Source organism: Euprymna scolopes, chromosome 30 (genome assembly GCF_053919585.1).
Source record: "Euprymna scolopes isolate OS-2025 chromosome 30, ASM5391958v1, whole genome shotgun sequence".
NCBI lineage: Eukaryota > Metazoa > Mollusca > Cephalopoda > Sepiida > Sepiolidae > Euprymna > Euprymna scolopes.
This window is the reverse complement of record NC_136511.1, coordinates 45,989,936-46,002,133: the sequence shown is the minus strand read 5'-3', so window position 1 is coordinate 46,002,133 and position 12,198 is coordinate 45,989,936. Positions and strand designations below refer to the sequence as shown.

At 31.8% G+C, this 12,198-nt stretch overlaps 1 protein-coding gene and 1 long non-coding RNA gene across 3 annotated transcripts in view; one reads left to right on the top strand and one right to left on the bottom strand.

Annotated features, from left to right (window-relative positions):
• Positions 1 to 12,198, bottom strand: part of LOC145254789 (folylpolyglutamate synthase, mitochondrial-like) — a 102,931-nt gene that overhangs the window by 79,620 nt on the left and 11,113 nt on the right. Inside the window, exon 1 of one of the 2 annotated variants that reach the window (XM_080113577.1) lies at positions 2,083 to 2,417. The exons of the other annotated variant lie outside the window; for it this stretch is intronic. Coding sequence (XP_079969703.1) covers positions 2,083 to 2,154 — 72 coding nt within the window. The 5' untranslated portion in view covers positions 2,155 to 2,417. Of the gene's footprint in view, positions 1 to 2,082; positions 2,418 to 12,198 lie in introns of those variants that run through there. 2 annotated transcript variants of the gene reach the window in all.
• Positions 271 to 11,936, top strand: LOC145254790 (uncharacterized). The gene is made up of 3 exons (XR_013863804.1): positions 271 to 394; positions 5,195 to 5,243; positions 11,807 to 11,936. It is a non-coding gene; the product is annotated as an uncharacterized LOC145254790 (long non-coding RNA).

Sequence of the window (12,198 nt, the reverse complement as noted above, 5' to 3'; positions counted from 1 at the left end):
ATTAAGTCCACCACACCACCACAATTTTCTTTTAAATGACAACTTTTATAGGTTTTCGACTATGCTGAATACGAAAATCGCATTGAAATTTAGCAGAAATAAGTAGTTATCGAGATATTAAATTCGAAATAAGAAAAACGATTTGTTTCATTTAATTATTTTTATTGTGCAATAATTTATATTAGTTTGAAATATGTTAAACTTTAACCCCCCACCCCCAATAAAAAAACACTGTTAAATGACCGTGTTGGTTAAAAAAAGAAAAGTCCACTAATATCGGCCCGCTGCTGCTACGAATTCGGAACAGAGGCATATGAACGAGAAAACGCGAAAGTAGTTCACGGAGACGTCTCCTGCAGGAGAACCTGTGTTTTCTCAACAACGATGACTACAGGTAATGGCAGTTTGTGTTTACTAGTTCTCAAACGTTAACTATTTTGTACGTTTACCAATCTTAAAATAGTTTCCACGCGTTAAAACTCGACAGGTTCCGTAGAATTTCATTCGAATGCGTTTTATATAAATTATGGGTACTTGTACAGTTTAATCATTTAAAAAATGAAAATATCGAAAAAAAAAAAATGTTTAAATTGTACGTATCTGTTATGGAATGAAGTTCTCCGAAAAAAAAAAAAAGTCACTTAATTTCATCAAGTAGTTTTTGTTTTACAGCGAAAAAACCATTTATAATACCAAGCAAAAGGTTCGATTTTTAGGAAGAAAGGCTAGAATTAAAGATGGGAAGGGAGTATCTCCCCGTGGCGTTTATAAACTCTAAACAAAAATTAAAAAAATAATAATAATACCTTATGATTTAGAAACTGTTTCTTAATACGGGGAGGGCGTTTTGTAAATATTCTATACTTTCACCTAACGATGTAAAACCGTTTAACTTGAAAATCATATTATAGTGTGTGTGTGTGTGTGTATATATATATATATATATATAACACGGTCCATAAACTGTGAAAGTCGCTTGGTAACACTTTATCTCAAGAAAGAATTGTCACTTTTTTTGTCAAATTATAGCTTTAAAAAAAAGGTCGGTTTTGTTATTGCAACCCTAACGTGAACTGGTCGATTTATTGCTATAAAAAAGGAGGGCATTTTTTAATAGACAATATCTACCCGAATAATTTTTTTTTGGTTTTTGACTCATTTTAAAGCGTTTATTTACTTTGAAACAAAAGAAGGGTGAAGTTTTGAGTTAAAAAGAAAAAAAAAGTTATATTTTATATATTAAAAAAATCGAAAATTAAACAAAATACCGGTAGAACATTAAATTTTCACACGATTGGTGGATCTCTATCAGTGTTTTGTTTAATTTTCGATTTTTAAATGATTATCGAGGCTCGATTGTGGCTATAACAAAACCAATCTTTGTTGTAAACTCAGACATGGTGTTACTTTTGTTTTAAAGTAGTGAATACACGCTTTAAAATAAGTCAAAACAGTAAACACGCAGTCACGCACACACACAACTTATCCAGGTAGGTAGAAAGAGTAACTTAGCTTGCCTTTGGTAACGTTTAATTGTCATATATTATTTATTTAACCGCCTTGTTTTGTTTTGTAGACTATTGTAAAAAAAATATTCTAAACAGGGCATGCCTCCTCAACAAGTATATTTTATTTTTCATTAAAATGTTCTTATCCGGTTGAATTTATAATATTTTGAGTTCTTTTTAGCGTTTTGTTCAAGTAAAAAGATCAAAGTTAAATAAAACTATATTACTCAAAGATACCGGTCAAATAATAGTTTTCATTTTAGATGGCCATCGTGTAATTAATAGCCATCATTTCGCGTCATTTTAATCACAAGACATTTAAAGATCCGTCTATTTCGCTAAAAAAATAAAATAAAAATAATTGTTGATCATTGAGATTAACGATTAAATAAACAAACAATTCATTTTGTTTTTTGAAAAAAAAAATAAATAAATAAATAATGCGCGATTTTATAATTACAGCTCCCAAACACCTGCTAAATACAAAAGGATTATTTAGACGTTAAATACGTAGTATTATTAATAACTCGTGGTATATATTTAATAAAATCAATAATACGAAAACATTATCTACCTGAAAGGACGCGTGTTGCGTGTTTTCTGGCGCACATTGTTGTTCGTGAAGTCGATTCATGGCCGCAGTCATAGATTAAATGAAAAAAATATTTGTTTTTTGTTTTTTCTAAAAAAAGAAAAGAAAAAAAAAAGGCTACTCCTTGCCGCAAGATAGAGAGTTGCCTTTAAATTTGTCCATTGATTGGCGTAACTTTTCAACCAGAAAATCACTGATAACAATACTGTTCATTTCCGCCAGTTTCTGATTTAAAATATTGAGACTTTTTAAGTGTTTTTTGTTGTTGTTGTTGTTGTTTTTTCTTTACTTACAAAAAAAGAAAAGAAATCAATTACGTCACCGGATAGTTTTTTATAAGACGCACGGCGTCACGCACATGCCGCAACAGAAGATTATGTCGCCTTTTAAGTAAACATAAAATTTTTAGAATAAATTATGATTTTAAAAATTGAAGAAAAAAACTTATTTTATTATTTATTTATTTATTTTTTACAGTTTTAATACATAAAAGTATTTCTTCCTTTTTTTTCTTGAAAAAGTTTAAAGCACCTGCAAAATATTTTAATATAGAGTTATCTCCCATTCGCGCACATGGGCGCATTTTTTCCCCATCTAACAACAAAATTTCTTACGTAACAAAGTTTTTGAATCGTTAAAATCTCAATGAGTAAGCCACGCAAAATACTTGTTTCGTTAAGTATACTTTCCCGACGTTGCCCAGGAGTCTTTCTGGTACTTATGAAGAATACAGACCATGTTTAAATAATAATGCAATTATTTAGAAACCCACTCTTAGCATGAGGGGAGAGCGTCTTGTAACTATTTTGTATTTTTAACAAATAATTTAACAAACAAAAGATACCACAAGGTGCTTATTTAGAATTCAAAATGGATCTTTGTGACTTTTTTCTTTTAATGCCGGTGGAATTCTAAAAAAAAAGAACTAACCACGAAAATTTAAATCTCACGAGCACAGCACGGCCCGTAATACCATTTTTTTTTTTTTTTTTTTACAATTTTGGCTATTTTTTCTAACTATTCTGCTATGTTTTATTTTTTATCGCTGTCATTAAATTTTTAATTAAATCATAGTATTATAAAACTATAATTAATTGCTTCCAAAGCGGGTATGTTTTACAATCCACATCAATAGGAAAAAGTGGTTAAGATTCAGATATATAACCAATAAAGGAGCTTCTACACTATCAGAACGAAATTTTGTAGTCGATAAATGGAGTTTTCAGAAAAAAAAAGTTTTCTAATGAAATTTTTGTCAAGTCTAATAAATTACAATGTCAGCTTCAAAATTATGCAGTCAAAATTACCTGAATATTACTGAATTATTAAAAAATAAACTTTAATCATGTTAGCAGGTGAAAAATTGCGGCCATCTTGTTTAAATCGAAACGGAAAACTACATCTCTTTTGAACTCTCTTGTGTCTTATATAAGCAAATACGATCATTTTCTTCGAATTCTATTTTCTATTTTCTTTAATAAATAATTCAGGTTTGTATTACTAGACACATAAATTCAAAAAAGTTATCGAATAACAAATATATAACAAATAAATGTTATCAAAGGCAAGATAGGTTACTTTTCTACTTAACTGGATAATTTTTTTGTGTTTTTATTTAATGTTACATGTCAGCTCGAAAAACAGTTTACCAATGTATTTAAAAATTACAAATGGCGCCGGACTCTCTGTTGAACACGATAAGTATGGGAAAATGAGTTAAAAATAAAAAAAACTATACAAAATACTGTTAAAAAAACCCACCAGATATATGTCATCCTATGTCATGGTAACATATATTGAGCGAGTTTTTGACAGCATTTTGTATAGTTTTTTATTTTTAACTCATTTTCCCAAACTTACTGTGTTCAACAGAGAGTCCGGCGCCATTTGTAATTTTCAAATACATCGGTAAATACTATATTTTTCGAGCTGAATAAACATGTTACATTAAATAAAAACACTAAAAAATTATCAAGTTAGGTATCTTGCCTTTGATAATATTTATTTGTTATATATTTGTTATTTGACAACTGAATACAAACACAATAATTTTCTACCTTATCGATTTTCGTAATTTTTGGATATAATCATCTTAAAAATACGAGGAATACGTAGATACCATTGTTTTCATGTGAAATTTAGTTTTACGGTTTCTGAAATTTCGTTTTGAAGTTCAGAAGGGGCCAAATAAATGTTATCAAACGCAAGATAAGTTACTCTTCTACCTACCTGTAAAAATTTTAAGTGGTTTTACTCACTTTAGAACGTTTATTCGGTTCAAAAAACATATAGTGCCGAGCGGGTTAGGTGAGAACAAGAAAAATGGCTGCGAATTGACACCTAAATATGTAAGGTTTTGATAATGACTTGAAAATAAAAAATACTGTTAGAAACTCACCCAATGTTACAGTAACATATATTGGGTAGATTTCTAACAGTATTTTTAATAATTTTATATTTTTAATAGTGTTGGGACGATTAATCGGAATCGGGAATCGGAAAAAAATCAAAAGATTTTGGGGTATCGGAATCGGAAAAAAATCAAAAGATTTTGGGGTATCGGAATCGGAAAAAAATCAAAAGATTTTGGGGTATCGGAATCGGAAAAAAATCAAAAGATTTTGGGGTATTGGAATCGGAAAAAAAATCAAAAGATTTTGGGGTATCCTGAATTGGAAAAATCGATGCCAATTTTCCAACGATTCTTTTAATTATCTTTTTTTTTTTGGTTTTGTTTAAATCAAAATCTCCCACTGCTTGCAATAATGATAAAATACTAAATATTTATTGATTTAAAATTACAAGTAAAGCTAAAATCGATAGATCATCCTCCAAAAGTGTATTTTTGACATTTAGGAAAATATCTGCTTATTTAACGTGTGTTTTTATGAAAATCAGGGGAAATAACAGCTCTATAGTTAAATATTTAAAGATTTAAAAGAATCAGAATCGGTAATTGTATCGGAATCAGAAAAAAATATTGGAATCGTCCCATCACTAATTTTTAAGTCATTATCGAAAGCTTCCTTCCTAACTAGAACCTTCCGCCATCTTGATTCAAATTCGTTCGTAAATGTTGAATTTTTTTTTTCAGATCAAATGAAGAGCATTAAAACTGCTTAAAAACACACAAAATGAGACAGGTAGGTATAAAAAGTTACTGTGATTGGCTACGGAAACATTTATTTATTGTATATTTATTTTTTCGTGTAGTCGTTTGTTGGCTTCTCTGCTAAATGCCCAAGAATTTTGTTCTAATGCTAGAGTGCTAAAAAACCATGTCAACCTTGAAAAAATGATTGCAATAAAAGCATATACCATTTTTAATGAATTAGCTTTAGGCTTTCATCTCCATCTCTACTTATGTATATGTATATGTTAGGCTTTCATCTCCATCTCTACTTATGTATAAAGGGCACTTTGTGTGCGAGTTTGTTCCCCATGAACTTTATGGGAGTGTTCTTAGATAGGTTTTATATCAGGATGCCTCCGATAATTACCGAAAATCAATAATAGAAAAAATTTGATTACAGAAGGAATAGCCCGATTTTGATCAAAGTTAACATTCTTATACAGCCTAACATCACAAGTGCATTTGAGAACTTTTATCACTGCACATGCAGAAAGACTCAGCGTATAAAATCAACAGTAGGTTCCTTGATAAGATAGGGCTGCATTCAAAATTGATGTTTCTGCTTAGAGCACAATTGAACATGATACTTGACTTTTACATTTTAAACTTTAATTCAAGCCATTATATAAGAATAATTTTATAAAAAAAAAATCAACAGTAAGTTCTGTACAGTATAATGTAGACCACAATGTATTGTGGACTAAGTCAATGTATGGAAGTATGTGAGGAAGTGTCCTCTCGGTACACCACAAGAGGTCCCCAACCAAAGCGGGCAATAAATCGATTTGATTGAGAATGGGCAATTTCACTGATTTCAATGAAAATAAAAATATTGGAACTGTGGAACATTCGTTGGTCCTCATTCAATCTCCGACAATGTTGGGTCTCCCTGCAAGTCTTTCAAATAAAAGTAACATTTCATTGAAAAGAAGATAATTTTAAATAGTTTTTTTTTTTTGTTGTTAACCAAAATTCAAAGGTATAAGAATTTTCGGTACTTGTGCACTTTTGCCACCACGCCATTTTTAAATAGTTTTTCAGGTTAAATTCAAGTTTCACGATATCTTCTTTTTTTCATTAAACTGTTAGATGGAAGAACAGATTAGTTATAAAACATCCTATTCTTTCCATGTTAGGAATGGCTTTCAAAATAACATTATTTCAGCACGGTGGCAAAAGTGCACAAGTATCGATTTTTCCCACACAAATCATGAAGGTATAAGATTTTTCTCACACAAATCGCGAAAGTATAAACATTTTTTCCACACAAATCGTGAAAGTATAAAAATTTTTTCCACACAAATCGTGAAAGTATAAAATTTTTTCCACACAAATCGTGAAGTGCCCCAGATGTGGATAAATGCCAATTTAAATGAATACGAAAGTTGAGCACAGTTCTCACATTATTGGTAAGGTCATAACGCCATTTCAATTTAAATTTATAAATACACAACAGCAGAATTCTATCTTTTTAATATACTAGCAGTCAGCTCGGCTTTGCTTGTGCCCTATGTACTGTTTATAACTTTATGTGTATATGTATATATTAAAAACTGTGTACATGTACGGTACTTCCTTTCTATATAATAGGCTTCGTAAACTACCACAGAGAAAAGTTGGTAAAGACCGCAGGTCAAATTTTTTTTTAACTTTGACCCCAATTTTAACCCTCTTAACATCTGTTTTGGGCTCAAATCAAGTTAAAATGTTTGACCCATGTCAAAGTAACCTACATATAAAATTTCAAGTGTTTAAACCAAAATTGGCGGAGGAGTTTGGTAGAGTTCTCAAAGGTCAAATCGTTGAACTTTGACCCATTAACAGCCAAATTTCTGGCCGAAAACCGATCAAAAGATTTTCCCAAATCTCAATACCCCTTATGTCAAATTTCGAGTCTGTAGACCGAAAATTGACAGAGTTATTGTGTAGGGAAATGTACACACACAGACAAACACATACACACTTTTATAGATATATAGATTGCTCATGCAGTATATGCAATCTAAGTTGGAAGGTTAACTAATTTGTATATTGTTTTTAAAAAGGACATCGATTAATTAACTATTCTTTGTTCTTTGGTTTTAGTCAATGCTTGTTTTGATTTTAATATAGCAAACAGTTTTGTTTAGAAAATACTGTTTTATTCCGTGGACAAATGTCTCGCATTTCTACTCAAATGTCCCTTTCTGACCTTTGAGATATAACTCAGCGGTAGAGCATTCAACTATAGATCGAATGATCCCTTGTTCCAGCCTGGGTGTACCTCACCATTTTATTTAAATTTTTTCTTATTAATGGGTTCAATTTACGATAAAAGAATAAGTACCATTTAAAATCGCTGCAAATCATTTCTTCATTTGCATATTTTAAAACTAAACATTAATCAGAAGTGACTTTTCCAAGTCATTCATCGTCAACCCCAAATATCAGCTGACGTGATATTGTAAACAAACACAGACAGAATCTGATGAACGACATTATCATTATTATTTAAAAAAAAATTTTTTTGCAAATTAATCTATCGGGTAAATTATTCCTATTATTATAATATATAATAATCAATAGAGGATTGATTCTATAATCATGTATATGCAATCTGCATAAATTAAAATATCATTTTTAAGCGTATTGTACGACCGGGTAATGCCGGGCGTCCAGATAGTGTTTTAATATATTTTTTAAAATGCTGATATGAAACACCTTCAATAAATATCACCAAGTGTGTGAAAATGTAAGGTTCTCCCAGAATTTTATTTAATTTTCGATTTTTGAGAGATTATCAAGAGTCTTTGTGTAATGCTTATGGTAGCCATGATTTCTTTTCACTCTGAATAGTGGGTGCACAGTTTCTTTTGATCCAAAAAATGCTTTAAAGTATGTTAAAAGACACACAAAAATTTATCCAAGTAGGTAGAAGAGTAACTAATCTTGCCTTTAGGTAATATTTATTTGTTATATATATATATATATATATATATATATATATATATATATATATATACCACCAATAGCAATGGCCAAGAACACATTGCCTGAAAGTACTTCTTTTAAACTCCTCGGCCTAACGTTTACAGGGAATATGAACTGGAATAGATACATTGAGAGCATTGCCAAGGCTGCTGCAAGGAAGGTTGGCTCCCTCTACCGTGCTAGAAAACTACTTACGCCTGCCAGTATCCTATACCTCTATAAGGCAACCATTCGCCCATGTATGGAGTACTGTTGTCACATCTGGGCTGGTGCATCTGCTGCTTGTCTCTCGCTCCTGGACAGGGTTCAAAAAAGAGTCGCCAACCTGATAGGTTCTGAACTGTCATCTAGGCTTCAACCTCTGTCCCATCGACGAGATGTTGTATCCCTCTGCCTGTTCTACAAATACTTTAATGGTGAATGCTCTGACGAACTGCAAACACTTGTACCTCCCCGATGTAACTACCCCCGACAAACTACTAAGTCTCATCCCTTTACAGTAGAGATCCCTAGGTGCAAGAAAGCCTTTTACTCCAATAGTTTCTTCCCCAGAACTGCGGGTCTTTGGAACTCCCTTCCAGGATTCTGCTTTCCCAACTGCAATGATATGCAGAAGTTCAAGTGTAATGTTAACAAACATCTTTCTACTCTTCTCCCCTCATAATGACCCCGCTAATTAATTCCCTAATAGTAGCCCCCTGCTTCAAAGTGGCACTGTGCCTTGTTTGGGGTGAAAATTGAATAAAAAAAAAAAAAATAAAAAAAAAATATATATATATATACACACACACATACATATATTTCATCCCCAGCTTGTTTTGTTGGCTAAAAAACTTTTTCCACTGTTCAGTAAGCACCGGTTGAATAACATATTCAAGATAAACTCGGCAATTTGGAATCCTAATTCATTGTTCTAAGGGAGCTAAATCTATTTTACTAAGAATTGTGAAAAAAAAATTTTTTTTTTAACTACTTCATTTAATGTAACAAATTTTTACCACATTAATAAAAAAAATATGTAAAACGTGACGATATTTTAATTTTTCATTAACAAAATATTTGAGTAATTGTAAGAAAAAAATTTTTTTTTCCCAACGACTTTTAGTAAAATAGAGTTATGCCCCCTAAAAACAATGAGTTAAGATTCTGAATTGCCATAAAATTAAATAGCAAAGTGAACTTAGTCATCCCATTGAAAAGATATTTAATCGACATTAATATGCAGAAATGTAGGTACTTCTCCAGAATTCCCCCTATATTAAAACACAAAAATAAAGAATATTCTGTATGGTGTACATATTTGTGATTGAAAGAAAATATTGTACACCGAAAAGCATATAAATTAATCAAGTAGTTTTATTTTTAAATAAGAAAATCAAATTTTGTAGCTAAGCAAAAAGCGACGATATCGTGACACTGTCACGGCCTCACATAACCTCTTTTGTAAGCAAAACACATTGGTTAGCAGAGACACACACAAGATTGACATTCCCAGGAATATGTCACTACCACATATGCTAAAAATAGCAATGGCTGTTTTCAAACAACAAAGAAAAAACAAAAACTTTAATTTTTCGCAAATTAAACAAAAACAAATTGAAAATAAATTTTTCACAAATCAAACAAAAACAAATTAAAACTAAATACAGTTAATAAACACCAAAGTTTTTTTAATACTTTTTGAATGGATTCAATTATTTATATGAAAGTGCATTTTTACCTAGATGCAAGTTGGGAATAAGATTCAAATCGATCGTGGGAAATTATTTCCACTATTTTATTTTGTCTCTTCTTTCTCTCTTTTCTTCTTCTTTCCCCCTCTCTATAGTTCATTCTTCCTCCTCCTCTTTTACGTCATGTGATTCTGATTGTGCGAGCCTCTGTTTGCGCACTAAAATCTTCCATGTGCAGCATTTATGAAAGAAAAAATATCAGTTACTGTTTCTACTCTGTGAAGAAAGGAGCAATGCTCACAGGTGTCTTACCGACAAGACAGGTTAAATATGTCTAAGTTAGCTGACATATTTTGTCAAGGTCTCAGGCAAGGAAAGAAGATCAGAAAGCTTTGTGAACAGTTTCTCTACCTTAACTAGACATTAAAATAGTTGGAATATGCGGCAAATTATGAAGACATTAGAAGGGCCTGACAATATTTTTCGGACACTTTGAAAATAGTACTTCAAGGTGGTTACTAGTGCCAAAAACTTTTGAGATTGTAAGTACGTAGTTGAGGAGTGAAAATCCACTACTAGTGTAATCATTTTTTTAGTTTGACTTTGATAATTTTATTTTTTTGTGATTTTTGCGAAAACTTGCGCGACACTATTTTCTGGACATGACAAAAAATTCTATTTTATTAAGAGCTATGTTCAAGTATATGTTACTGTATGCAAATTTTCTGCTTGTACACTTAGCTGTCATCATTAGAATCAATTATCTGTTCTATTCTACTGGCAAAACAATTAAGTTTAATGAGGTAAAATGCATTCAAAAGAAGTTGTTTGTTTGGCACGGAAGAAGCGGGAAAATGGCCTCAGCATCAGAAGGATCGTCATGGATTTGAAGCTGTTGAAATCAACGGTTGAATACATGCTGAAGACAAACTCCGAGTAGAAAAAGAAGAGAGGACGGAAAAGATCAATTGGTAAGAGGACTGAAAGGAGAATGAAGAGGACTGTGATACGGCTTTTGACATCTGGAGAAAAAGTTACAGCAAGAAAAGTGAAGGAGAAATGTGAATTGGCGGTAAACATCTGAATAGTACAAAGAACTCTGCATAGGATCGGTTTGAAGTATGCAAAGGCTACAAAAAAAATTACACTAACAAAGAAACAAGACTGAAGAATGCTAAAAGGTGGTTAACAAAGCATGTTGACTTTAAGAAGGTTATATTTACTGATGAGAAGTGTTTCAAGTTTGAAAGGCCCGATGGATGGTGTACTTGGTTGAGAAGGGGTGAGCCTGTTGTACTGAACAAATGACAGATGGGAGGAGGAGGAGTTATGGTCTGGGGTATGATCTTTGCTAATGGAAATATATGGTTGGAGTGACTGAAAGGATGACAAAACAGCGAAAACTACAAACAGGTTGCTGGACGAGAAAGCCCTACCAAGGATAAGAAGATAGTTTGGGGAATGATTTCGTTCTACAGCAAGACAATTGCAGCATCCATGTGTCAAAACCCATGCAAGAATGGATGGCTAAAGTGAATATGACTACTTTGGAATGGCCTGCAAAAAGCCCAGATCTAAACTTAATGAAAAATATTTGGGAAATGCTTGCATAACTTGTCTATGATGGACCTGAAATAACGAAAGAGGCTAAACTATGGGAACAAATACTAGATGCCAAAAAAACAAATAATAGAAAGACGTAGAGATGTTATTGTGCATGTTTGATCATTATGAAGATAGATTGATAAAAGTTATTGAGAAGAAAGGTGATATTACAGACTGTTAACAGTTTTTCAACGATGTCCGAAAAATAATGTTGCGTGTGTTTTGTAAAAAATGATGAAAATTAAATATTTTTCCTTACCTAATCGATTTCCTTCCATTTTTATTACAGGTATTGTCTTTATATGTTTATGCTTTTCTATTGAAGGAATTTCGCCACTCTATGGTGCTCGGAAAGTCGAATACTAGTGTCCAAAAAATATTGTTGGGCCTTTGCAATAATCCCAGGATAAAAAGGAAAACATTAGATTCATTGCTGTGGTTTCTAGTTATCTAAAACCCAGTTTCAGACTTTGACTCTGAAATATGAACGTTTATATCGCTTTTCCTATATGAGGGGAAGATTACAAAAGGATTATTCATCTTTTGGTCAGTGTTACTTTGTCTGGGATAATTTGAAAGTGTTGTGGTCACACACCAGAAAATACCATCTGCAAAGAACTTTGACTAAGGAAACAAACACAGTCTACTGGAAGAACGGATACCGCTTAAAACAAGGAAATGGTGATGATTGTTTCTAAAAAGGACTGAGTAAAAAAA